The sequence below is a fragment of the Panthera onca genome, chromosome A1 (assembly GCF_046562875.1).
Source record: "Panthera onca isolate mPanOnc1 chromosome A1, mPanOnc1 haplotype 2, whole genome shotgun sequence".
Lineage (NCBI taxonomy): Eukaryota > Metazoa > Chordata > Mammalia > Carnivora > Felidae > Panthera > Panthera onca.
The window spans coordinates 98,131,706-98,158,744 of record NC_138339.1 but is presented as its reverse complement, the minus strand read 5'-3'; the positions used below and the strand labels follow the sequence as shown (position 1 = coordinate 98,158,744).

The 27,039-nt window shown below is 42.7% G+C and overlaps 1 protein-coding gene across 4 annotated transcripts in view; it reads left to right on the top strand.

The window, feature by feature from the left end:
- PDE8B (phosphodiesterase 8B) overlaps window positions 1–27,039 on the top strand; it is a 274,382-nt gene that overhangs the window by 14,454 nt on the left and 232,889 nt on the right. For 2 of the 4 annotated variants that reach the window (XM_060635501.2, XM_060635500.2), the window contains exon 1: window positions 14,574–15,051. The exons of the other annotated variants lie outside the window; for them this stretch is intronic. In XM_060635501.2, coding sequence (XP_060491484.1) covers window positions 14,698–15,051 — 354 coding nt within the window. In that variant the 5' untranslated portion in view covers window positions 14,574–14,697. Of the gene's footprint in view, window positions 1–14,573; window positions 15,052–27,039 lie in introns of those variants that run through there. 4 annotated transcript variants of the gene reach the window in all.

Below are 27,039 nucleotides of genomic sequence, written 5' to 3'. Positions count from 1 at the left end.
GGCTTTGAATATATTATATTTTTCCCAGCATGTGGCTTGGCTTTTTATTTTCTTAAAGCTATCATTAAAGGAACAGACTCTTAAAAGTTTGATAAATTCCAATTTATCAATTTGTTTTCCTTCATGATTCATGTCTTTTATATTCTTTCTAAGAAATCTTTGCCTACCTAAGTTTATAAAGATTTTCCCCTAAGTTTACTTCTAGAAGTGTTTTTGTTTTAGCTCTTTAAATTCTGTGATTCATTTCAAGTTATCTTTGTGTTGGTGAAAGGTAAGCGCTGTGGGTTGTTTGTTGTGTTTTAGCATAGGGATGTCCAGTCTTTTCACCACAATTTGTTAACAACAACAACAAAAAAAAGCCTGTACTTTCTCCATTGAATTGTCTTGGCACTTTGATTGAAAATTAATTGACCCTAAAATTGTGAGTCTTTGTCTAGACACTATTCCATTGATCTGTCTATTCCTTTGTGTATGATGGAAGAATCTTACGTTTTACTTCTGTGTATACTTTCCCATCCTTTGTGCTATTTTTGGCATTGATTTTACCTCTACATATTTTGTAAATACCACAATATGTTGTTATTATTTTTGCTATGAAGTTAATTATCTTTTAAAAGCAATAAAGGGGCACTTGGGTGGCTGGGTCAGTTAAGCACCGACATCAGCTCAGGTCACGATCTGGCAGTTTGTGAGTTCAAGCCCCGCATCGAACAGTCAGTGCACTGTCAGTGCAGAACCTGCTTGGGATTCTCTGTCTCCCTCTCTCTCTGCCCCTGTCTCACTCTTTCTTTCTCTCTCTTAAAATAAATAAATAAGCTTAAATAAAAATAAGAATAAAGCCTCTTTATATATACCTTCCTGTTTACCATTTTAATGCTTTTCATTCATTTCCGCATAGTCACATTTCTAACTTGTATCATTTTCCTTCCACTTGAAGAATTTTCAGGGATACCTGGCTGGCACAGTTGGTAGAATCTGAGGCTCTTGATCTCAGGGTTTTGAGTTTGAGCCCCATGTTGGGCATGGAGACTTTTTTAAAAAAAGAGAGAAAGAAAAAAAAATTTTTAGAACTTTTCTGGTAATGAATGATTACTGTTGATGACTCCACTCAATTTTTGTTTGTCTGAAAAAGTCTTCATTTACCTTCCTTTTTTGAAAGATATTTTTCCTGCATATATGTTGACAGTTCATCTTAAAGATTTTTCTCCATTTAATCTGGCTTTCATAGTTTCTTATGAGAAAAGTCTGTCATTCTTACCTCCTGTCTGTACTTACTGTATCCTTTTTCTCTTTTAAGATTTTCTTTTTATCAGTGTTTTCAGAAATTATATTGTGTCTTGGTACGGTATGCCTTTGGCTTATCCTGCCTGAGATTTGCTGAATTTCTTAGATTTGTGAATCACTGAAGCTCTGTTAATTTTTCTTTAGTCTTCTCCTCCACTCTTTGCTTTAATTTGAATAGTTTTAATTAGCATGTTTTCCACTTTACCGATCTTTTATTTTTCAATGTTGAATATGCTCGTAGTTGTAACCAGTGACAATTTAATTTCAGAACTTGTCTTTTTCATTTCTAGAGACTCCATCTGATTCATTTTTTAAAAATCTTCCATTTCTCCTCTCACAGTGTCTATGTTTTCCATTCAATACTTGGTTAATAGTTATTGTTCTTATCTGTTAATTCTTATTTCTACTTACATTTATTAATATTTCACTGGATTTTTGGCCATATTTTTCTGCTTGTTGGCATACCTACTAATTTTGATTGTGTACTAGACATTTTGAATGGTGCATTGTTGTGTTTAGACTTTCTTTTCTTTAAAGAACATTGGATTTTGTTCTGGGAGACAATTAAGTTAATTTTGGTTCACTGTGATCCTTTCAAGGCTTATTTTCAAACTTTTTTCTTTAATGTTTATTTATTTATTTTTGAGAAAGAGTGAACACAACAGGGGAGGAGGTGCAGAGAGAGACACACAGACTATGAAACAGGCTCCAGGCTCTGAGCTGTCAGTGCAGAGCCCAATGTGGGGCTTGAACTGACAAACCACAAGATCATGACCTGAGTGGAAGATGGGCGTTGAAGCGACTGACTTCCAAAGGTAGGTCTAGAGTAGTCTTTTCGCTAAGTATTCTTTAACCTTACTATTAAGTCATGACTCACTGGCTCAATAAGAACTTTCCACTCTGGCTGGTGAACACTTGATGGCTCTTAGGTCTTCGTGAGCACTGTGAATTATTCAGCTTACAGCTTTCCAGTCACTTTCTTCCTGGTCTGTGGAATTTCACCCTATTCATGCGTGTCTTAGTATTTACTAAACTTTCAAGTGCTCCTCAGTGTGCCTTGTATATGGAGCTTCCTCTCTCTGAAGCTCTGCCCTATAAACTCTAGCCACATAAACCTTTCCAGACTCTGATTTCTGTCACTGCAAGTCAGCAAAATCTCTGGACTCTGCCTGGGATTTCTTCTCTACTCCAAGGTGTGGAATGTGCCTCCAGGGTGAAAGCTGAGGTAATATTTTATAACTCATCTGTTTCTCTTCTTTCAGGATTGACAGTTCTAAGTTATCTATTGTCCAAAGTTGGAAAATAGTTGTTTCATATATTTTAGCTGATTTTCTAGTTCTTAATGGGAAGAAGGTAAATTTTGGTCCAATTTTCTTCATCACGGCCAGAAATAAGTCCATACTACAAATACTTATTCATCATCCTATACAAAAAGTTGCCATCCCAAAATGATATTCACTTTGAAGATACAATCAGAGCTTTTTTTGTGTTCCTTTTTCTTCATTCTTCTTCCATAATTCAAAAAATAAACTATGGATTTTTCAAATAAATTTGAAGAATTGCACTGCATTGTTTACGTTTATTATTGCAGAACTATCTGTATTCCCTTACACGCACTCCAATTAGGACTCACACAACTTTTTGATATAGTATTTAATCTCTGAAATGGCTCTCAGACATTTCCCAGGGGAATTTTTAAGCCCCTCATAGCTGGAGTTCTAAAAATGGCCATTCAAGGCTTGCTTTTTATATTTTCCAAGAATGGAGATTACTTGTAGATGTGGCATCTCTAACTCATTATTATATATGTTTTATACTCATTGTACATACAGGAGAAATAGAAGATGTTAAACATACAATTAATGTGGATATTTATACCATCTGAATTGTATTAGGCTTTGAATTTCTTACAGAACTTTCTGTAGTTTAATGCTTAACAAGCCTTATAAATGTATGGACTTTGTGGCTGGGATCCAGCTTTCACAAATGTGTAAGAGAAGGAAAATCTTAAATACTGGCTTGATTTCTTAATTTAACAACAAGAGACAATCCGTATACTACATTTCTCATAACGTGTCACTTTAGTTTCTAAAGTCTAGGGATGTTTTTTTCTTTTGTTTGTTTGTTTTTACCTTTTAAACCTGATGTTTATATTGGTGATTTTTTAAAATCCCCCATTAAAAAGGTTCTAAACCTAATCTTCTAGATCTCAGTGAGAAATGCAGTATATATTGCCTTAGCCATATATTTTTATAAAAGGGTTATGTAGGATTTTTATAACCTATAAAAGTTTGATGGCTCCATGCTCAGGAGAAAGCAAATGATTACTTAGCCATGCTAGGCGGGAGTTCAGGTTAATATAAACAGAAAGGAGATGTTGAGAGCTTTTATATCCAAAGGGTAAAAAAAGAGAAGCATCTGGTGATATATCATACATACAGAGATTTTATACAAAGATAAAACCTGTAAAATATAAGACTGTTACATAGTAAGCTTTCTCCCAACTGGTAGACATTATTATTATTATTATTATTTTATCATTCAACCAGTGTTCTGAAAATAATCTTATCTGCTTTGTGTACTTACAGTGGTTTGAATTCATACTGTCTTCCTTCTCTCACTCCCCAGGCCTCTGCTTCCTGGAACTTTATTTACTGTTTGTAAAAGTTAGGGGGATTTTTGTCATCCTAGGCTTGAACACCATATATTAAGAAAAGGAAAGTCACTGTACTGAAAATTATGTAGTTCTGGTATGTATGCATGTATGTATATATGTATTAAAAGTGTATTTGTTTATTTTGAGAGAGAGAATGAGTGCGCACGGGGGAGGAACAGAGAGAGAGGGAGAGAGAGAATCCCAGGCAGGCTCTGCACTGTCAGTGCAGAGCTGGGTGCCAGGTTTAATCCCACGAACTGTGAGATCATGACCTGAGCGGAAGCCAAGAGTCAGATGCTCCACTGACTGAGCCCCCCAGGCACCCCAGTCTGCTGGTGTGTACTTAAACATTCAGTTTACTTCTAGAAACAACCCCCACTCCCGTGTCTCAGGAAGGGTGAAGACTATTGAATACATGTCCTTAGAAGTCACTGGGTTGGAGGGACCTACTTGAGATCTACAGCCTTACAATTCTTAAACATTTGTGGATGATAGTGCTTTGCAACATTCTTTTGTGTAACGACATTCAGGTTTTAGCACAACTTATGCTCAGAAGATAAAACACCACAGGTGAGGGGTTTTGGGTTGTTATTTTTGGTTTTCAATATCTTTATGTATAGCAGTGGTTTTCAAAATGTGACCTGGGACCAGTAGCATTAGCATCATTGGGGAACTAGTTAGAATCGTAAATTCTCAGGCTCTGCCATCTATATTTTAGATAATTATGATGTATGTTAAAGTTGAACAGCAGCTGGTGTGGAGAACCCCAGAAAGTCTCCTATATCTGACTTAATTTATTATACGCCACATCATATGAGGTATGAAGATGTAATCAGTCATGTCCCCAGCTACTGTTGCCTTGGAGATGTTTAATGGTGTAACACGGGAAGTGCCATGCTGCTAAGCAAATGTCAAACTCCAAGAAGGAAGAGATTTTCTGCCAAAAGCCTTCTAGAACACCTTCTTTCACAGTCCTAGCAGCCAAAGGGAGAGGATTAAGACATCAGAACCACAGAAGGTGCTAACGCAGGGCCCTCGGGCTAAGCTGCAGCCTTGAGGCACCTTTAGCTAGTTAAGAAGTAAAATCCCTAGGCTCAAAAGCTGTTCTTGAAACGGAGTATCAAAAGACTGAAGTTAGCAATCTAGACATGAAGCAAGAAACTCCTATCCCTGTGTAGACCATGCCATAGGGAAGCCCAAGGAAGTCTGGACAAAGAGACTGTTTTCTTAGCCACACTGGGAAAGTGGGGCCATGCGCTTGTTTGTGTGCAGGACCTGGAGGCAGAGAAATCTGTCATCTTCATAAAAGTCCATGATTCATCCAACAAATATTGAACATCTGCTTGTCGCTGGATCTTAACCGCTAGAGATCCAGCAGTGAACACAGAAGAGGATCCAGGCCTCACGTCCCTCACATTCTGGCTGCGTCCTGAAGATGGCGAAATGTCAGTGCTGGTGTTGGGCGTGTACTTTCTGGTTTCTAGACTCAAGATTCTGGACCTCAGAGAGTGCAAATCCTGGTAAAGAATCCCTTTTATGAACAAGATTTATTTTTCCTGGTTGTGTTGCCCATTCTCATATGAACCTTGGTATCCAAGCTGGAAATTTTGGAATTGGTTTTGATATCACTGGCTCCCTGGCCCCTCATCCAGTCGGCTCCTCGTCCCAGGGATTCGTTCTCAGTACGGTCTCTGGAATTTCCCTTCTTTTCCATTCTTAGAAATTCCATCATCTCAATGTCTTAGTATTAGTCTGCTTAGGCTACCGTAACAAAACACTGTAGACTGGGTGTTTTAAATAAAATTATTTTCTCACAGGTCTGGAGCAGATGGTGCCTTTCCACTGTGTACTCACATAACCCTTTCTCTCTCTCTCTCTCTCTCTCCCTCCCTCCCTCCCTGTGTGTGTGTGTGTGTGTGTGTAGAGAAGGTGAGAGCACTTGAGCGAGATCCAGCTCTGGTGTCTCTTCTTCTTCTTAAGGACACCAATTCTACTGGATTTGGGTCTCACCCATATAACCTCATTTAACCTTAATTACTTTCTTGAAGGCCCTATCTCCAAATATAGTCACATTGCAGGTCAGGGCTCCACCATACAAATTGGTGGGAGGGACACTATCCAGTTCATACCAGTCCTTATTATCTCATTCCTGGCTTATTATAGCTCCTTACTAATCCCTATTCCTGATGGCCTTCCCCAGTTCTTCTTGAATATGCAACCAGGTTCACTGAAGTAAAACAGTACTCTTAAGGTACAGTCTTACTGAAAACCTTCAGTGATTCCCAGTGACTAGGATTTTACCAAACTCCTTAATCTGGCACTTGATTCCCCAGTCATAGCCTACCTTGTCAGCCAAAAGAATGCTATTCCCTTCCCCTACACCACCCACCTTTTGAATAGTCTACTGATAGTTCTGCAGGCATTCAGTGTGTGTGCCCTCCCACCTCTAGGTCTTTGCTCACGTTATCCTGTCTGCACTGTCCTCTTTCCCAGTTATTCAAATGCTGCCCTTTCTTCCAAGTGCCACACTCCCATCTCCTCACCATCACTTCCACCCACACTGATCTTTCTCTCTGGGCTTGGATTATTTTTTCAAAGCAAGTGTTAACACACTTCTCTGTGTGTATGTCTGTGTTCTCCGTGGAACTGTCTGAGAGTGCGTACTGAGGATTTTACTTCTGTGTGTCCCTCATAGTGCCTGGCACAGTGGTGGGTACTCAAACGATGTTCTCCCTGCAGATGGGCAGATGGATGGTTGAAAAAGGATGATACTCCTTTGATAAGGTTTTCTGAGAATATTAACTTAAATGCCATCTCCTCTGAGGAAAGGTCCAGAACCCTACCCCAGTGTCTCTCTGTCACATCAGCACATTTTAAATCTCTGTACAAGCTTCACCACTATCAGAGACTTACGTTGTTTGTCCTTCCAACCCTCCATAATATTCTAAACTCCATAGATGTAAGAGACTGTTTCTGTCTTGTTCTCCAAGTACCCAGTTAGTGTCTGATACATGGTAGCCACTCAGTAAATATTTGGTGAATTAATGAATGAATGGATGACTTCGGCCTCACATCACGGAATGAAATCTTTTGGAGCAGATGGTATGCCTAGCAAAGGGCATGCAGGCAGAGGAGGACCTGCTTAGAGGTCTGACCATTTTTTGTTACTCAAGAGACATTCAGGAAATTGCACACTAATGTAGAAATAAATGTGCTTTGCTTTATGTATATCTCAAGGCAGGTTGAATTAATGAATGAGTAATTTGTACCCTGACTTTGAATATGCCAAAACTCAAAGTGCTCTTTGAGTGTTTATGAAGCCAGGCAATGTACTATTTTTTTTAATTTTTTTAAACATTTATTTATTTTTGAGAGACAGAGAGAGACAGAGCAGGAGCAGGGGAGGGGCAGAGAGGGAGGGAGACACAGAATCTGAAACAGGCTCCAGACTCTGAGCCATCAGCACAGAGCCCGATGTGGGGCTGGAACTCAAGAACCATGAGATCATGACCTGAGCCTAAGTCGGACGCTTAACCAACTGAGCCACTTAGGCGCCCCCAGGCAGTGTACTATTTTTAAAATGCCAACATTTAATAATTTGGCAGACACCAATTTATTTTGTATGACAATAGATTTGTTTTGTAAATCCAGAGTTTCTTTACGGATGGTGGAACCAACAGTGACTTCCACTATGTATAGAAGTTTCAGGGTCTTTGGACTTCTGTCTGTTTCTTCCCCTTCTAATTTTACCATCCCTCAGGAGACACTGTCTAGAGATCTCATCTGCTAACTGTCTTCTGAATCCACCAAGGTTAGTTCTGCCTCTAGGCCTTTGCTCATACTGTTTCCCTCACTTGAAAAGCTGACATGGCCCTTCTCCAACAGGCCTTCCCCAGTTGTCAAAACTACTATAAAGAATTGACCAGACAACTCAATTTTGCTCTCATACCTTAACACTCTTGTATTATGCTCTGTCATTTCTTGTGTGTAAGTCCCATCTACCTGATTGCTTTATAAGCTCCTTTGAAGTAGGGCTATACTGTGTGTTTTATTTGTATATATTTTTTAATGCCTGATACTCTTGTGAAATGTATTTACAAGATTTTTGGAAATGAATGTTATATCTCTCATAGCCTGTTTGAGTCCAGGAGAATTCTGAAGTTGAGTAGCAAAGATATTTTGGACTCCGTGTCTAACACTGAGCCAGTCCCCCCTGAGGTATTCTTGTAATTGGGAAGGTTGGATCACTTCTGTATAACATGGATTCAGGGCCCAGTGCACAGTGGATTCCATTTTAATGATATTGACCTTAGGAAGTCAGATGTTGGCTGAATCTCTTGTTACATATTCTCTGTTTGCATATTTTACAACTGGCATAGGAAAACTGTCCTACGAGCCAAACCTTCTCCTAAATTTCATTTGGTCCATGGCAAAAGGTCCAAGAAGTGATGCACTTATAGTTAAATGTATAATTCTTAAAGGACCTGTATCTGTATACCCATTTGGCAGGAGTATTTCACCATGTAAGTGGCTCCCTATGTCTTTATCTTTCACTTTCTTTTTGCCTGTATACTGTGTCTGGCTCAGTATTTCTTTTGTAAATGTGTATGCACTTAATTTCTCTTTGTCTCCATCTATCTCTGATTCCTTCTTTAATTTTTTCCATCTTCCATCTTCTGTCTGAAGGAAAAATAATCAGTGGAAGTTCCTGAAAGAAAATACATTTAGGGGCGCCTGGGTGGCTCAGTCGGTTAAGCGTCCGACTTTGGCTCAGGTCATGATCTCACAGTCCGTGAATTCGAGCCCCGCGTCGGGCTCTGGGCTGATGACTCAGAGCCTGGAGCCTGCTTCCGATTCTGTGTCTCCCTCTCTCTCTGCCCCTCCCCCGTTCATGCTCTGTCTCTCTCTGTCTCAAAAATAAATAAACATTAAAAAAAAAATTAAAAAAAAAAAGAAAATACATTTAGCTAATTTTTTTTTGGAGGAGATATTAGGCAACATAATGCTTATTCATTTACATGTTTTTGTGTTAAGTTTTTCAGAAAAAGAAATCAAGTAAGCTCCTATTTCTCATCTATGTCACTTTACATTCACTTATGAGCCTTGACAGATAGATACACATTTTACATAGCTGTAATCAATCTACATATACTACATATTTTTCACCTAACATTATTTCATCTGTGCACAGTTAAATAGTGGTATTCTGACATGTTGGTGTAGTTTTTCGAGCCATTCCATAAGTGTTTGATGTTTGTATTCTCTCCAGTTTTATTATTGCAAATAGTATTACTAACATCTTTGTATAAATCATTTTATTCTGTTGGCTTTTTAAAAATTTTATTTATTTATTTTGAGAGAGACAGAGCAGTGCAAGTGGGAGGAGGGGCAGAGAGAGAGGGAGAGAGAGACAATACCAAGCAGGCTCTGCTCTGTGAGCCGAGTCGGGGCTCGCACCCCTGAAACCGTGAGATCATGACCTAAGCTGAAACCAAGAGTGGTCGCTCAACCACTCAACTGACTGAGCCACTGAGGCACCTCTCTGTTGCCTTTTTCTGATGTATATTACCAAAAGGAGGATTATTAGATCAAATTGACTTAAAACTTTTTTTAATGTTTTTTTTGAGAGAGAGAGAGAGAGAGAGAGCGCATGAATGGGCGAGGGGCAGACAGAGAGGGAGACACAGAATCCGAAGTAGGCTCCAGTCTCTAAGCTGTGTCAGCACAGCTTGACCCCACAAACCGTGAGATCATGACCTGAGCTGAAGTTGGACACTTAACCGACTGAGCCAACCAGGCGCCCCTAGATCAAATTGACTTTAAAAACTAAGAGCATAGAACATAAAACTCTCTCATTACAAGATTAAAAAAAATTTTTTTGAGTCATAACAGTTAAGAGAAAGGCAAAGGAGGAAGAAATAGAAGAAAAAAATTCATTCAGCAAATATTTTAGCACCTACTATGTGCTAGGCACTGTTCTAGGAATTTGGGGGCCATCAGTGACTAAGAAACCAAAAAGTTCCTGCCCTGGTAGAGCCTATATGCTAGTGGGTAAAGATAGACAATCAGCATAATAATAAAGGAGCTAATTATATAATAAGCTGGAAGGTGATAAGCGCCATGGAAGAAGAAAACTAGAGCAGGCTGAGGGGAATCAGGAGTGATGGAGAGACCATGGAGGGTTGTGGGTTGTGATTTTAAACAGGAATTGCTACATAGATGACATCTGAGCAGAGACTTAAGGAGAGTGAGGAAGTTCGCCATGTCAGAGGGAAGAGCTCCTGGCTAATAATGTTAGGTTTCCTGGAGAGGCGGCCAGGAGGCCAGTCCGCCTGAGGCAGAGAGAGTGAGGGCAAGAGGGAAGAGGGCTGAGAAAGGCCAGGTACGGGCCACATCAGGTAGGGTTTTGTAGGCTCCTATAAGGACTGTGACTTTTACTCTAGTTCCCAGGGGAGTCTGTAGAAAGGGTACACTAGACTTGCTTTCTTTGCTGGCAGATGCTGGACCTGTCCTTGACCCCTGGATCTAAGTCCCAGGGATGGGACAAGGGAACTGCTATATTTCTGACAAATTCCTTAGGATGATTCTGATGTGCAGTCAGGTTTGACATCACTCATTCTGTTCAAAGATTCCATTCTTCTAAATTTAAAATAATTTAATAAGAGGAAGTGAAAATTTCATAGCATCCCCAAATGTTGGTGATTTGGAGATTTTGGAGATTACCTAGGAAATTGGGGGCCCAAGGTTAAGTGACTTGCCCCAGGTTATACAGCTATAAGAGGCAGCAGTAGGTTTTGGATTCGCCCTCCTCACTCGGAGTTCAATGAACCTTCCCCTGTACCAGGCTTCTTAATACACTGTCTCATTTCACTTATCAGGTGGTTAGATTTCCAATAAAGCTCCGCCATTAGGAATGTAGTTTGAATCCAGAAGCTCTGTAAGGTTGATTGGTTGATTAAATGTTTGGTTATCTAAAGATCGATCAGAAAGCTGCTATTGTTTTAACCTTTTTGGTTAAGAATCATTCACAATGTATTAATCACATTTTCTGCTTCTTTAGAGGAGTTCTGGAAGAGTCATGCCATTTTAGAATGGGAAATGACCTTAATTGTTCATGATCTTACGGTGCCTCTGGGTCATAATTCTGAAATAAGCTCTTATTTGACATCAGTATAAAACATACAGGCCATTCAGCTGACCCTGGACATATCTGAGGTTTAGTTTTTGAAGACATTTCTGATTTAGGTTGCTTTCTTTTGATTTGTTTCTTGGACATTGACTGTAACTACATTTTTTTTTTCACTTAATTTAATTGTTTTATAATGTTGGTTTCTCTGGCCCTATTATGTAACTTGAGCCTAAATTTTATCTGCAGTGTCTGAGCTTGTAGACTTTGCTTTTGTCCTGGAATGCATTGAAATTGTGGCATGGGAATCGGTCCAGAAATCACGTATCCAAGCAAGAACTCAGACCTCAGAGCTAAGCTAGGGAATGATTTCAGTGAAGCCATTTCTCCTTCACTTGCACACTTCTACACTTCCATGTGTTTCAGTGACCAGATCAGTGCCAATCCTAGGGGAGGTTACACATTCCCACTGAGAACACTTGGTGGAGATGATAGGGATACCTTTTTTTTCTTTTCCTTTTAGAAAGCCAGAGTTGGCAGTGGGAGCTGTGTCTGAGGAGGATACTGGAACTCTTGCTGCTCTGGGAATAGGTGGAAAAATGGATACTTAGCACATTTCCCTCATTCCATCTTCTGCTCAGAAGAGTAGCATTCAGTGAAGGGCACTGGTCCCAGTACAAAGTATTCAATTCATATACTAAAGCAGTTCTGTACTATTTGATAGGTACCTTGATGTTATCTACTCTGTCAAGGCTTAATCTTTCTTTAATGTAGAAAGTTCAACCTAAATTTGTTTCTGGGGAACCTTGTCCCTTCGTGATTCAGCCTCGAATGCTCTCCACCAGAAGAGTGCTTGTCATTTCTGTTTTATCTTCTTGCCTTGAAAAGCCTCAGCCAGTGACTGGCCCTTTTCTCTTCTCTGGGTGGTTTCAATATAGTAACCACATTCTTAGAGGAAACCCTGAAGAAGTGGACACTGTAGCATGAGAATTAGCATGGCTCTAAACTGCAAAAAAGGCCGCCACTCCTTGAAGGATGACTGAAATGGGTACATATAAGAGAATCATAGATGAGCTTTAGGAATGATTAGCTCCTGAGAATATCACTTATATTAGCTCCTGAGAATAGCACTTATTCCTGGAGAATAGAGCTTTTATAATTTCACTTTGATGATGTTTCCTCAGATTCTTAATAGTCCCTTGGAAGTAGAGCAGGTGGCAGCCATGAGGCTCATTTTTCAAATGAATGATTATCTCTATTTCTCAGTCTCGACCATTTAATGTGGTGCTCTTATTGGCATGGATAGGGCCAAGGAAGCATGGACCCAGCGAGCCTGGAAGGGAACTGTGGAGGAAGAAGACATGATGCCAGGAAAAAGATAACACTCCAGCTGGGGGAGAGCTGCCGGCCGAAAGCCCTCAGTTCAGCTGTCAGTCTCATAAGGGGATTGGTTCAGTTGAAGAGAGCGGCCTTGCCCAACGTTGCTGAGATAGCCTACCAGTCACTTAGTGGGGATGTAAAGACCCATCCTCCTAGCCTCGCCTCAGATGACTCTGAAAGGTCATCCCAACTGCAGAATCCCTCCCCTCCTGCAGGGATGCTTGAGGCTTTCATTAAGACCTTATTCTAGCTTAGTTTCTCCTTCTGCTCAATCTCTCCTGCCTCACTCCCTCCTTCCCTTCCAGTTGGTGATTCTAGGAAGGCTTTCTAATAAATCTTTTTGCCTGCTAAACACCATCACAGAGTCTTGGGGAACCCAACCTGCACAGAAATTTTATGAGCAATTTGCCTGTCCATTAGAAACACAGCATAGACTTTTTCTGCGATAACTGGAGAATTCTTCATGTCATAAAAAAAAAAAAGAAGACTAAAAAGTTGGAAAGTTGGAGTACTAACCTGAAAAGCAGAGAAACAAAGATAGAATTAGATTAGACTAGTTGTTTTTCCTTTCTATATTTGAATTTGAGATGTGGGGTGACACCTTGCTTCTCTATTAAGGTTAGGAGCTGTCACTGGAAGTCTTCAGCCACTTTAAAAGTTGACTAAGACAGAAAGGAAGTGAAGAACCAAACAAATTGTTTCAAATTGGATACTTATTTCTTTGTACTTAGCACCATGACTCTGTGTTCTTGCCCTTGCTCATGTAAACAACTCTAGATTGACTTCTTTCTTAGACCGTCTCATTTCTCCCCTGTGCCTCTGGCAGCCGCCAGGAATCACTGCAAGAACCAATGAATAAATGGCCGTGGTGTCTCGCATCTCTAATCCACATTTCAAATCATGGGGAGGATGAATGGCAGCCTTGCTTTTAAAGGTATTCTTATCCTCCTTGAGTGAGCTTGGCTCATGTGTGCCTCATTCAGGTAAAGAAGGGAAGGCAGTTTTGAATGCCCAGCCCAGAGTGTGGGCAACACCAGGTGACAGCAGGAGGCTGGATGGGGTAGAAGCCAGGGTGAAAATTAGGTGACACCCAAGCAGGAGGTGAAACCTCTGGAGGAGAAAGCCCAGGACCACGTGGGTGGCTTCTTTATGTTCCTTGCATGGATCTTAGGGGGGAATTTGTGTGTGTTTATGGGTTCTTTCCTCTGCAGGGCCTCCCATCCCTTGGCATGAACCTCCAAATGTTGAGGTTAGACATGGAATGGACTTCTTCTGAAGACTCAGACTCCATTCAACTCAGCTCTTAGAGTATGTGGGGGAAGTGATGGGTGGACTACAGAAGCGTTAGGTCTCTCCTTAACTCCCTGAGTATGCCGAGAGGCAAGCTAGTCAATTGGGTGGGCTTGGGCTGTTGGGGAGGGGCGTCTTGGTGTTTTGCTCAGGCATGCGGTAAAATGTGTTCCTTCGTGAAAGGCGAGAAGCATATTGCAGTGCTACCCAGGGTACACAGCCCTCAGGGCCGGCACGGAGTGTGTGCCGCGAGGGGCAGCGGGTACAGAAGGGACGAGGCCTCGGACCGCGCAGGAGGAGGGCGGGCGCGGAGGCGTGGAGCCAGCTGCAGCGCGTTGGAGCCCCGTGGGCCGAGCGGGGCGGCGGGCACGCTCGCCCAGCCGGGGAGAGCTCCGGGAGCGTCGGGCGGGGCCGAGGGGCGCAGTGGGGCCGGAGCGGCGGCGGCTGCGGAGCGGGGGCACCCGGAGAGGAAGGAGGGTGGAAGCGAGGGAGGGAGGGGGACGGGCGCGGACCGAAAGTGGGTAAAGAAGGTGCAGGCGGGCGGGCGCCCTGGCCCAGGGGCCGCGGGCGCAGGAGCCCGGCGAGGTCCAGCTGGGCGGCGGCGCCGGAGGAGCAGAGGGAGGAGGGGAAGCCGTAGGCGAGAGGAGCGTGTTTGGGGCGCCGCGGCAGGGAGGGTGGCGGCCGCCGGTGCGCGCGGGGCGCTGTGTGTGCGCGCTCTCCTGCTCGGGGAGGAAGATGGCCCAGAAGGGAAAGTTGGGGTGACGCGCGCAGCCCCCGGAGGCTCGGCGGGGGCCGCCGCGGCGAGTCCGACGGAGGGGCGGCCAGGCAGGTCGGGGGGCGCGCAGTTCGGGTGCCTCCTCCGCCGCCGAGGCGCCCGCCCCCTCACTGCAGGTGGCCGTGGGTGCCCTGGGTCCGGGCGGCCAGGGGCGCGGGCGGGCGCGCGGGGAAGCCCGGCCGAGGGATGGGCTGTGCCCCCAGCATCCACGTCTCGCAGAGCGGCGTGATCTACTGCCGGGACTCTGACGAGTCCAACTCGCCCCGCCAGACCACCAGCGTGTCGCAGGGCCCCGCCGCCCCCCTGCACGGCCTCTTCGTCCAGACCGACGCCGCCGACGTTATTCCCCGGAGCCGCGCGTCTGGACCCCCCGGGGCCGCCCGCGTCCGCAGAGCCCGCACTGAGCTGGGCAGCGGCGGCAGCAGCGGCAGCAGCAGCGCGGGCTCCGCAGCCCCCGCCACGACCACCTGCAGGGGCCGGAGGCGCCACTGCTGCAGCAGCGCGGAGGCCGAGACCCAGACCAGCTACACCAGCGTCAAGGTAAACGGCTCAGGCTGGTGGGGGGCCGCCCGCCCCGTCCGGGCGGGGCTAGCACGAGTAGGGGGCTCCGGCGGAGTTGAGTGGCCGTGACGCGGTTGGTTTGGGAGGTTGTCACTAAGGAGGAGTTTACTTTAAATGTGTGGGAGCGATGGGGGCCTGGGAAATGTGAGCAGAAGAGACCCCTGGAGGGGTCCTGGGAGCTGGTTCTGGGGGACCGGGTGGAGAAGAGAGCGCGGTGGGAAGCTGGTGGGTTGGCCGATTTCTCATTGAGGGCCGGAAGGCTGTGGCTCCGTTAACTCAGGAGGTGGGGTGGATATCATTGAGAGCATTGGGTGGCGAGTCTGACTGAATGAAATCTGAGCACGGGGCTGGATTTGTCTGCCCTGCAGGTGAATGGTGCAGCCCCGGTGCAAGGATACGATAGTGCCTCGTATTCAGCGTTTCACCTGGGAAGGCCAGCCAAGCTGCACGGAGTCTTAGCCACAGGGATCGAGTGTGGGGATTTGTGAATGAATAAGGGTGTTTGTGTTTTGTGGAGAGACATAGGAAGGGAATAGAGGAAGGAGACTAGAGTGAGACTTGTTCTTTGTCACTTCTTGGGGATGGCTGCATCCTGGACATAATTGGGTGAACCTGGCTGTGAGTTTGGAGGGTCAGCTGAGCTACAGTGAGGGGAAGTGGCTTCCAGCGCAGTGCAGCTGTCTGAAGACGAAGATTCTGAACATGCATTTCATCTAACAGGAGAGTGGAATTTTGAGGAAGTGGAAAAAATTGTTTAAATGATTAAAGCAGTCACTAGCAATTTCTTTAATGACAGAAGAAAAGCGATTGTTTTAATAGGCCCACCTGTTCTCAAAATACTGTTAAATTCAAGAGGGTTTTAATTGTGTAAATCTGGCCACTGGGCCTTTTATCATTGTAGCAAACAGAATGACAATGACACATCCCGTTGTGCAAAGGAAAAAAAATACATCTCTATGACTGGTCATGTTACTTAGAATCGCAGCTTTTACATGGGCAATTGATTACTAGGAACCGTTGCAAGGATTATTTGAGAAGGACACAATTGTATGTTTGACACTTGAGAAGTTGTTCAACAGTTGGCCTAGTGTGAGTAGGCTCCTAGTCTTGATTGGATAAAGCCAGCCTTCAGTGGAAGGGTGAAGAGAAGAGTGCCATGTAGGGTTTCAGTCTGGGAGACCAAAAGCTTCTTTTAGTGAACTTACCATAACAGCATCTGATTTTGAACACGAAGCTTAACCAGATTTATTTATAGTTGTGGTATTTCTCTGGTAATAGTCACGTAATATGATAATACGATAATTACTATAATGAAAATGCCATTTATTGAGTACCTACGGTGTACCAGGTATAAGCTTTCTCTTCCAGCTCTTGAATATTAACTGTATGATGACAGAATATCCAAAGACTGGAGACCTGGATTCATGACAGTACAACTTATCAGTTGAATATTTGTTATAGAGGCATGTGCTGAACACTGTATTTTTCTTTTGTTAAGCTTCCCTCCCTCCGCCCGCTGGTTCACGGGGTGGGGGGAGGGCATTAGCAATTTAATGGGATTAAAATGTTATATTTGGTGAAATAATTAAATAGGGATATTATTTAAAAAAATAGCCTTTTGGGGTGCCTGGGTGGCTCAGTCAGTTGGGCTTTCGACTGACTCAGGTCGTGATCTCACGGTTTGTGGGTTCGAGCCCCGCGTTGTACTCTGTACTGACAACTCAGAACCTGGAGCCTATTTTGGATTCTGTGTTTCCTCCTGTCTCTGCCCCTCCCCTGCTTGCGTTCTGTGTGTCTCTGTCGAAAATAAATAAACATTAAAAGAAAAAATTATTTAATAGCTTTTGATTTCTCGTTGAACAGGAAATTCGAAGATATGAAGTAGTTCAGGCTGGTGACAACTTATGAACTCCGTGATCATTTTTTGGTTGTGTAAGCGAAAATGTATATTTTTGCCTTTTAGAGTAGCAAGAATCCCAATTTACTACCTGGCAACTTTAGCTATTCCATGTTTGTTTATTGAAAGAATAATGAATGAATTCACTCTCCAAGTTTTAATACTTCCCTCAAGAGGCTCCTTAGCAAATGGAGTAAAAACTGGAGGGAAAATGAGTCCCAATTATTAGCAGCTAGTATAAACTTGTAGAAATATCATTGCTGCTTGACTGAAGTGTTAAAGGCTTGACCTGAATAGGAATTTAACTCGCATTGCTTTATCAACAGGATTTCCAAATAAGAGCTTAATTAAGTCCAACCCTTTACTAAGAATGCTGGGAATGAAACTGCTGGTTCAGTAATTCAATGCTAAGTTGCATGTGTAGATTTCAGAAACTATATATTTGAAATTAAATTTGAGACCAGAGTTACTATTTTACACAAATCATAAAGAATTATTATCACAGACTTGCTTTAGTATATTTAGTAGTATCCTTTTGGGACTTGTGACTCAATGTAGTATTATCTTTTCCAATATTCACATGTTCCATACTCTTGTGGATGAGTTAATTTTATAAAAACTTTACTTCCATTTTTTTTAGAATAAGAATTCTTCTGCCTTAACAGTTTGAGATAGTTGCTCGTCATGCCTCCCCTCCCCCTTTTCCTAAATGCTCAGGTGGAAAAATAAAGTCTTTGCCATTTGGTCCTATTTACAGTGGTAGTGGGTTGTAATAGTTTATTTTATTTTTTTTTAATTTCCTCTTTGTACATCAATTCCAAACCATATTCTCATTATCTACTTGGTCTCTGGTCTGTTCCCCAGAGTGCAAAAATGTGTGCTTGATTTCTCTCTCTCCCTTTTCTAGCAATAATTCATCTCATTAAGCTTTTAGAATGATGAAGCATTATGATGTCAAACATGATGTCAACAGGAACCTTCCTGAATACCTAATTTATTAAAAAAATTATAAGCATTAATAATTCATTATGCAGTACAATGATATCATATGGGTTTCCATTTCTGGTAAGAAGTTAGATTTGTCTCCCAATTGCTGTAAAAATGCAACTTCCGTGTAATTTGTCTCCCTCTGGTTTGCCTTTTTAAAAATAGTACTCCAGCAGGAGACGGCTGCAGAATGCCCGCTCCTCATAATGTACTAGTTGTCTAATTCTTGTTCGGAATTCCTGAGGAGATGGTCGAACCTGTCTCTGAGAAGATCAGGTGGTTCTTGTAAGTCTTCTTTTCTCATACCAGCTGCTGCAGCTGGGAGGCAGGCAGGACGAAGCAGCCAGTTACAACTGTCTGCCTTGACAGTATAGTCAACTTGCAGCTGTCTCTGGGTGGGTTAACTGTTGTGGATCAGGCGCAGGACCTTGTTAGTTTCCAAGTGATTCTGTGTTGATAGGCAGCATCACCAACTCCCTTTTTTTCCTCTATTCATCATGCTCATTTATTCACTCAGCCAGTGTTGGTGCCATACTCCGTTGTAGATGCCGGGGATTCAGTGAATATCCGTGAACTTTGGTAAGCAGAGCCTAACGCGGATTCTTTTAAGCGGGTGCGCCTGAGTCACTAACGACTTCTATGTTATCCATCCCATGGCTTTCTGAATCAGTGAGGGCAAACCCAAATTGATTGTATATAAAAGGAAAAATATTTTTCTGACCTTATGATAATTAATAAAAACTAATAATTTTGGTAGTTATTTGGAGGAGGGATAAACCATTTTGAAAAAGTCATTTTTGTTCTCTAAGTATTCTTTAGTGAAAATCAGAATCACCTGGAAGGCTTGTTAAAATGTGGATTGCTTGGCCCCATTCCCAGAGTTTCTGATTTACTAGGCCTTGGGTAAGCCCTGACAATTTGGATTTTTTAAAATTTAAATTGTAGTTAACATACAGTGAAATACTGGTTTTATGAGTAGAATCAGTGCTTCATCACTTATAACACCCAGTGCTCATCCCAACAGGTGCCTTTCTTAATACCATCACCCATCTAGGCCATCCCCCCACCCACCTCCCTCCATCAACCCTTAGTTTGTTCTCTATCATTAAGAGTCTCTTGTGGTTTATTTCCCTCTCTTCTCTCCGACCTCCCTTCCCATGTGTTCATCTGATTTGTTTCTTAAATTGCACATATGAGTGAAATCATGGTATTTGTCTTTCTCTGATTGACTTCTTTTGCTTAGCATAATACGTTCTAGCTCCATCCACATCATTGCAAACTGCAAGATTTCATTCTTTTTGATGGTTGAGTAATATTCTGTTATGTGTGTGTGTGTGTGTGTGTGTGTGTGTGTGTGTGTGGTTGTGTGTGTACCCCACATCTTCTTTATCCATTTATTAGTCAGTGGGCCTTTGGGCTCTTTACATAGTTTAGCTGTTGTTGATAATGCTGCTGTAAACAGTGGGGTGCATGTACCCCTTTGAATCTGTAATTTTGTATCCTGTGGTAAATTCCTTTTTTAAAAATTTTTTAATTTTTGTATTTTTTTTCAATATATGAAATCGTGATAAATTCCTAATAGTGCAAATGCTGGATTGTTGGGTAGTTCTTTTTAACTTTTTGAGGAACCTCCGTACTGTTCTCCAGAGTGACTGCCCCAGTTTGTCTTCCCACCAACAGGGCAAGAAGGTTCCCCTTTCTCTGCATCCTCACCAACACCTGTTGTTTCTTCTGTTATTAATTTTAGCCATGCTGATGGGTGGGAGGTGGTATCTCATTGTGGTTTTGATTTGCATTTCTTTGATGATGAGTGAATGTTGAGCATCTTTTCATGTGTCTGTTAGCTACCTGGATGTCTTCTTTGGAAAAATGTCTATTCATGTGTTTTGGCCATTTCTTAACTGGGTTGTTTGTTTTGAGGGGTGTTGAGTTATGTTCTTTATAGATTTTGGATACTAACTCTTCATCAAATATGTCATTGCAAATATATTCTCCCATTCTGTAGGCTACCTTATTTTGTTCATTGGTTTCTTCACTGTGCATAAGCTTTTCATCTTGATGAGGTCCTAATATTTTAGGTTTGCTTTTGTTTCCCTTGCATTTGGCGATGTGTCTAGTAAGAAATTGCTGAAGCCAAGGTCAGAGAGGTTGCCCCTTGTTTTCTCCTGTAGGATTTTGATGGTTTCCTGCCTCACATTTAGATCTTTCATCCATTTTGAATTTATTTTTGTGTATGGCGTAAGAAAGTGGTCTAGTTTCATTTTTCTGCATGTCACCATCTATTTTTCCCCAACACCTTTTTGTTGAAGAGACTGTCTTTTTTCCATTGGATATTCTTGCCTGCTTTGTAGAAGATGAGTTGACCATATAGTTGTGGGGAGAACTGGGAGTTTTAACAAGCTTTGAGGATATGTTGGTGTTGCTGATCTGGGAACCACACTTTGAGAACCAGTGCTTTTAAATGAATTGACTTTTGACATTATGTGGGGCTGCTTCTAGCAGAGTGGCTAGTACTGCATGTATTTGGGATATTAGTCATAAACCCCGCCTTCATTGTAGTTTGCTTCTGTATGGGCAGCTTCTCATACCCATTTATGAAGTCGGACTCAGAGCCTCCAGGGTTGGCTGTAAAGTCTCTAAATGGGGAGAGTGTTAGATCATGTAGTCCCACTCTGGTTTCTTGAGGTTTGACTTCTCCTCAAGATCCACTGGGGTTTGCAAGTCCTTATATCTTGCTTTGCCATCATAGCCACTTGCGTGTCTCTGCCCTGCTTGGGCCATGTCCTGCATGATGGGAAATTGCAAGGCAAGGGGGAGTTTAAGATGTGTTGACATGGCATGATCCAGGCCCAAATTCAGTTCTCAGCTTTTGGAGTCCTTGCTAGTCCTTTTCACCAGTTTTTCCTTATTAAATGGAGCATAAAGTTTAGTAAGCCCAAATGAGTCTTGCAAATTGATTTAGTAAAACTCAAATTTCTTTTCTGCCATAGTTCATCTCATCACAGTTTAGTCCCCCCTCTTTTCTTCCAATGTGTTAATTATAGTCAGTGAGCAAACTTTCCTAATTTTCACTGCCTTCCTCTGTAGTTATACTAAATTTTAAGAAATATCAGGTGATTCTCCTTTTGACTTTGTTAAGTAAGTCTTCTAACCAGGAAGTGTAATGTAGTGTAAGATGCTGACTTTCAGAGGTGATACTTGTCTACAGAAACCACACCCTGTTGACCACCAGTCAGGACTTGGGCTAAAGCAGGATGGGACATGCTGGTGAGGGCAGAACAGACCCTATGGTACCAGGTTGGTGAGGGGTGATGTTGAGCATTCTTTCATGTGTCTGTTAGCCATCTGGATGTCTTCTTTGGAAAAGTGTCTGTTCGTGTCTTTTGCCCATTTCTTAACTGGGTTGTTAAGAATTAAAATTGGAAGAAGGGAGTGAGTCCTATAGAATCAGGTGGGAAGACAGAGTCCAGAGTGTGGAGGAGCAGGTGAGCCTTTCAGGGCTAGATGGACAAGTCAAATCTGGAATTTAGGAGCTCAGTAAAGGTGACTGCTGTGAAGTTAGGTTGAGACTTCCGATTGGGGAACAAAAGGCGTTTACTTTCTGTTCTGTTTGAGGTCCCCTGCTAAGTGTAAAGAGCTTAGGACCGACAGGAGATGCCAGTGACCAGTCAGAGGACTATGATTAAACCCTGTACCTAGGTGAGGCAAGACCACCCAAGCCATTTGGGCAGGAAACAGATTGCATATACACAAGGATTTAATTGCAACTAATGTAATGAAGAGACTATATCAGATGTGTTTGCAGGATGAAAGGAAATCAACAAATGATGTGGAAGCCCTTTAAGGCTAGAAGAAGAGGGTACTGTTAACACCTGGAAGAGGTAACAGGAGGGAATGATTATGGGAACTTGAGAACTCAAACCTACTGGACAGGGAAGCCCCCAGAAGGTGTGGTCTTAAGGAGGAATGCAGTGAGCAGAGGCCTGGGCCTGGCATGGGGAGTCAAAGGAGTACATACCTTCATGCTGTTGTTCTCCAGCCAGTGACATTTTTGTCCAAACACACCTGGAAAACAGAGGGCAAGGGAGCCTGCTGATTTTTCCAGAGTAGGATAGAGAATATCCTGGTCATACCAAGAAGGCCATCTGTAACAAATGTTAGAAGATATTCGACATCATTAGAGGTGCCCTAGTAAGCTCAAATTAAGATGGGCAATCTTGACAATTTTCTGAAAGAATAGCATTTTTATTTTAGTTTTATTTATTTTTTTAAAGATCAGAAGATACTTTCTTTTCCTTATTCTCATTTTCTTTTATTTTTTTAAGTTTATTTATTTTTGAGAGAGGGGTGGGGGCAGGGGTGGGGGTAGGCAGAGAGAGGGGGAGACACAGAATCCCAAGCAGGCTCTGTACCTACAGCACAGAGCCCAATACAGGGCTTGAACCCATGAACCGTTCGATCATGACCTGAGCCGAAATCAAGAGTTGGACCCTCAACTGACTGAGCCACCCAGTGGCTCCCCAATAGTGGCATTTTTAAATGGTCAGTTAATTTATTGTTTGTTTTCTTTGTAATGGCTAATACTAAAATATGTCCATTTACCTTGTTGGGAGACCTCTAAGTTATTGCTGAAAACATGTCCTCCTCCTTGTTCATTCTCTGCCCTGGCTCTCCTTGGACACTTTCTTAGCTTTGGTTACTATAACAAAATACCATCAACAGGATAGCTTAAATAACAGACATTTCACACTGTTCTGGAGGCTGGAAAGTTAAGATCAAGGTGCTGGCAGATTCTGTGCCTTGTGAGAGTTTTCTTCCTGGCTTTCAGATGGCCACCATCTTGTTGTGTCCTCACATGCCGGAGAGTAAGCAAGCTGTGGTGTTTTTTCTTCTTCTCACAGGACACTAATCCCATCATGAGAACCCCACCCTCATGACCTCCTTTAAATCTCATTACCTCCCAAAGGTCCCACTCCTTTTTTTTTTTTTTTAATTTTTTTTTTAACGTTTATTTATTATTGAGACAGAGAGAGACAGAGCATGAGCGGGGAAGGGGCAGAGAGAGAGGGAGACACAGAATCGGAAGCAGGCTCCAGGCTCTGAGCCATCAGCCCAGAGCCCGATGCGGGGCTCAAACTCGCGGACCGCGAGATCGTGACCTGAGCTGAAGTCGGATGCTTAACCGACTGAGCCACCCAGGCGCCCCCCAAAGGTCCCACTTCTAAATACCATCAGGATTAGGGCTGCAACATAGGGATTTTGGAGGACACAAATGTTTGGTCTCTAATAGAAATGTCTCTGCTCTCCCCTTGGCTCACTGTCCCCTCTCCCATTGATCTCAAAGCCCAGGAAGAGGCTGTGGAGGGAGAAAGTACTCTAAGGTTGAAGTTCCCTAAATGGGAACCCAGTTTAGCCAGTTTATTACATTTTTGGTCAGGTTGTACTTTCCTGCTCCCTGCCTCAGAAAGTTGTTAAACAAGTTTTACCATGTGTTTACAAGCTGATATTTTCAATGAAGAATACATGTATTGAAAACAAATTTGAAAATGTTCAAATGTGCTTAGGAGTTCATTTTTAGAAGTAAATATTACCTGTAATACAGTGGAAATCTGGGTAGTTATGTTTTGATAAAAAACATCTGATGGAAAATACCACTTTTTAACAAGTTGGAGTATTTAGAATTGGGTCTTGATAGCTTCCTCTCCATTTTCTCTCTTCTCCCACTCGTGGATAAAAGCTAGCTTTTATTTAGGATTATGTTGCTTTACTATTTACCATTCTTTTCTTTGATCTCCTTTCTGCCCCCTTAGGGACAGTTCACAGAAAAGTAGTTGAGAACCTTGTGATTGCTGTAATAAAAATCAAGTGACTGTTTTACTTTTGGATAATCCATCAATGAAAGAATACTTCATGGTTGTCTCTTATTTCCAAGAGAATTCAGATTTTCATGTATGGTTTGTACATTTTGCAACAAGGTATGTAGAATGCACATAATAATATTAGGCGTTGTTAAAGTCCTTGCTGTTTACAGACCACTTCGTAAACATTGTTTCACCCAATCTACTTAAAAAACACTATGAGCTAAAAATTGTCTCCACCATTTTACAAAAGAGGAAACCGCTACTGTGCAGGGGGATAAATTGCTCAAGGTGAGAACTGAAATTTGAGTCAAGATTGTTTGAATCCCACTCAGAACCACCTACTGCACTTTACTGTCTCCCATACCAGCAGGAAGGCGCGAGTAAGCATGGCTGCTGCTAGAACTGTGTATGGAGTTACTTAGAGCTGAGTGGTGACAAACAGGTTGGGTGGGGGTGGTAGTCGGGGGGCCTTGTGGGTGAGGTTTTTCACATCCACTGTCATCCCTTCTATTAGCTTGAACTGGTAGTTGTTTTGAGATGGGTGGAGAGTGTAAAATGTGTACAAAATTGGAGAAGCTTTGGCAGACCATGTTGTCATTGTTTTTAACTGAACATAGTACTTGGCACTTTGTAAGTGTCGTACAAATATTAGCTCCCAATAATCTTGCCGTTGCTATGATTTCTGTTTTGTCATTAAAACAAGATTTTGGTTATTGAGATTTTGACATTTTTGAGGCACATATTTGTGTTTTATTCCACTTACAAGTAGATTGATTTGGCCAATGTAGGTGACTAACTGGATTTAAATATAGATGTGTTATCCTGAAGCTTTGGAAACTGCTGCTGCAGACATGGGTTTGATCTGTATCTGTTGAATTTTCTTTTTTTTTTTTTTAATTTTTTTATTTTTTTTAACATTTATTTATTTTTGAGACAGAGAGAGACAGAGCATGAACAGGGGAGGGTCAGAGAGAGGGAGACACAGAATCTGAAACAGGCTCCAGGCTCTGAGCTGTCAGCACAGAGCCCAACGTGGGGCTCGAACTCACAGCCCTCACGGACCGTGAGATCATGACCTGAGCTGAAGTCGGCCGCTTAACCGACTGAGCCACCCAGGCGCCCCTGTATCTGTTGAATTTTCAAAGGAGACGGCGTGGTAGAATGTTGCCAGTCCAAGGTGGAAGCTGGGGTTTGGCTCCCATGGCATCCAGAAGCTGCACAAAGCTTCTGCCTTCAAAGACCGAGGCCTTGGGGTTATCTCGAGGTGGTTCTGTGTGGAATTCTTTGGCGTAAACCTATAACCTAAAGCTTTAGTCTACAAACTGGGCTTAAAGCCATTTTGCATACGCTCTGTTGCTTTTTATATTGCTGCATTTCAGGTGCTGTCATTTGTGGTCTACTGTTAAAAAAAACCCAATATGTTACAAATGTAAGACCGAGAGGAAGGTGTAATGATTAGCTACTGGGACCGGCTTGCCTGTGTGAGTCAGAAAACTGAAAGAAGACCCCGAATGTTGGGAATTTCTACAGGAAGACACATGGGAGATTTTTTAGCAACCTGTCATGCAGGGTAACATGGATAAAAAGAAAAGTGCTGTTTTCTGACATCAGATCCACAAATAACATTAAAGTTGTAGACCTGGAAGGTGATGAGTTCAGAGTCGGTGGGGCTTTTGTCCATGTCCGAGTTCCTGCTGAGGGAGCTTCAAGTAAGAGCAAAGGCCACATGGAAAGGAAAGTACCAGTTTATGGAGGCTGGTAATGACCCAATAGCCCAAACCACACTTAGGAGTGGTTTTGGGGCCATATGAGACTCATCTTCATTTTTAGCTTACAAAATCGATTGACAATCTTGGCCTAGAAACTGGCTGTGATGAAAGCAAAAGCTGCCCCATCTGTTGATGCTTCAGAAGCCTTAATAGTGTTTTGATCTGAGCCGTAGCTGGAACTGAAAGTTTTTCTTTGCCCCCACGATCTGATACAAACTCTGGATATAATATCTCCTTCCCAGAGTTCCCTTGAGAGAGTGATTCCCAAAACAGTGATAGCCACATAAAGGTAGAACAGAGCAAAGAATCAGCTTTGTCAGTGGTGGGGCAAGCATTGGAGTCCACCATGTGAGTGCTCTGGGAGGCGGTGCTGGGGCAGGAGGCTGAGGCTGATGGCTTTGCATGAAGCTTCGTGCCCTGTTCCTCCCAAATGTACGAGCTGTTCTGGGACCCTATATACATTGGATCCCCACAGGCCCCTCTGTCTCTGTGGTCGGCTTCTTTGTCCATTTATTGAGTCACGAGTGTTGCCCTGAGTGAGCTTTGCAAAGCCCAGCACCCCTTTCTGCAGTGATATGGCTCCTTAGGACCATGAGACTACAGTGAGACTTCAGGGCTGGCTGAGTGGTCAGGGAGCCTTCATCCCTTTCGGAGGAGCTGGTGAAAGGAAGGGAGTGTGGTGCATTATCCTGCCCTCCCTAAGGACATTGGCAGGGTGGAGTGTTGCAGGCACATTCACCCCTCATCTTTGTGGAAATTTTTGAGAAGGGGGAAGAAGGTGGAACAAACGGCTAGAACCACTTCCTTGTGTCAAAGGTGAGAACTTTGAATCAAAAAAAAAAAAAAAAAAAAATCAGGTCAGGTCATGGTCTCAACAGTCATGGGATCAAACCCAGAATCAGGATCTGTGTTGGGCATGGAGCCTGCTTGTGATTCTCTCTCTCTCCCCCCTCCCTGCCCCCCTCTCTGCCCACCCCCCCACTCATGTGCCTGTGCTCTCTCTCTCTCTCTCTTAAAATAAATAAACTTAAAAACAAATCTGGAAATACTTTGGATTAACATAAAAGACAACCCTCACATTTATATGCAGATTATATGACAAAAATACTTTGTAAGCCATCTAGTTGGTATTGAGAAAGGATTTTCATATAGAAGCAATGTTATATGTGGCATTTAGGTTTCTGGGTTAACCCAAAAAAGTATGTAGACCATTATGTAGCTGGAGTATATTTACAGTGTTGTGATAGAAACGTAAAATTGAATTAGAACTAGTGTTTCTTTTGTACATGTGTCTTTTGGGAGAAGCGGGTTTAATTAGAGGGTGAAGAAGCAGACGAGGGAGAGCCTGTGCCATTCCCTCAGGGAGTGGTTATCCTGCCTGATGGTTGGTGTTCTGAGGAGGTGAGGGAGAGAGCTGGGGTGCAGGGCCCATGAGGGACTCAGAGCGATGCTG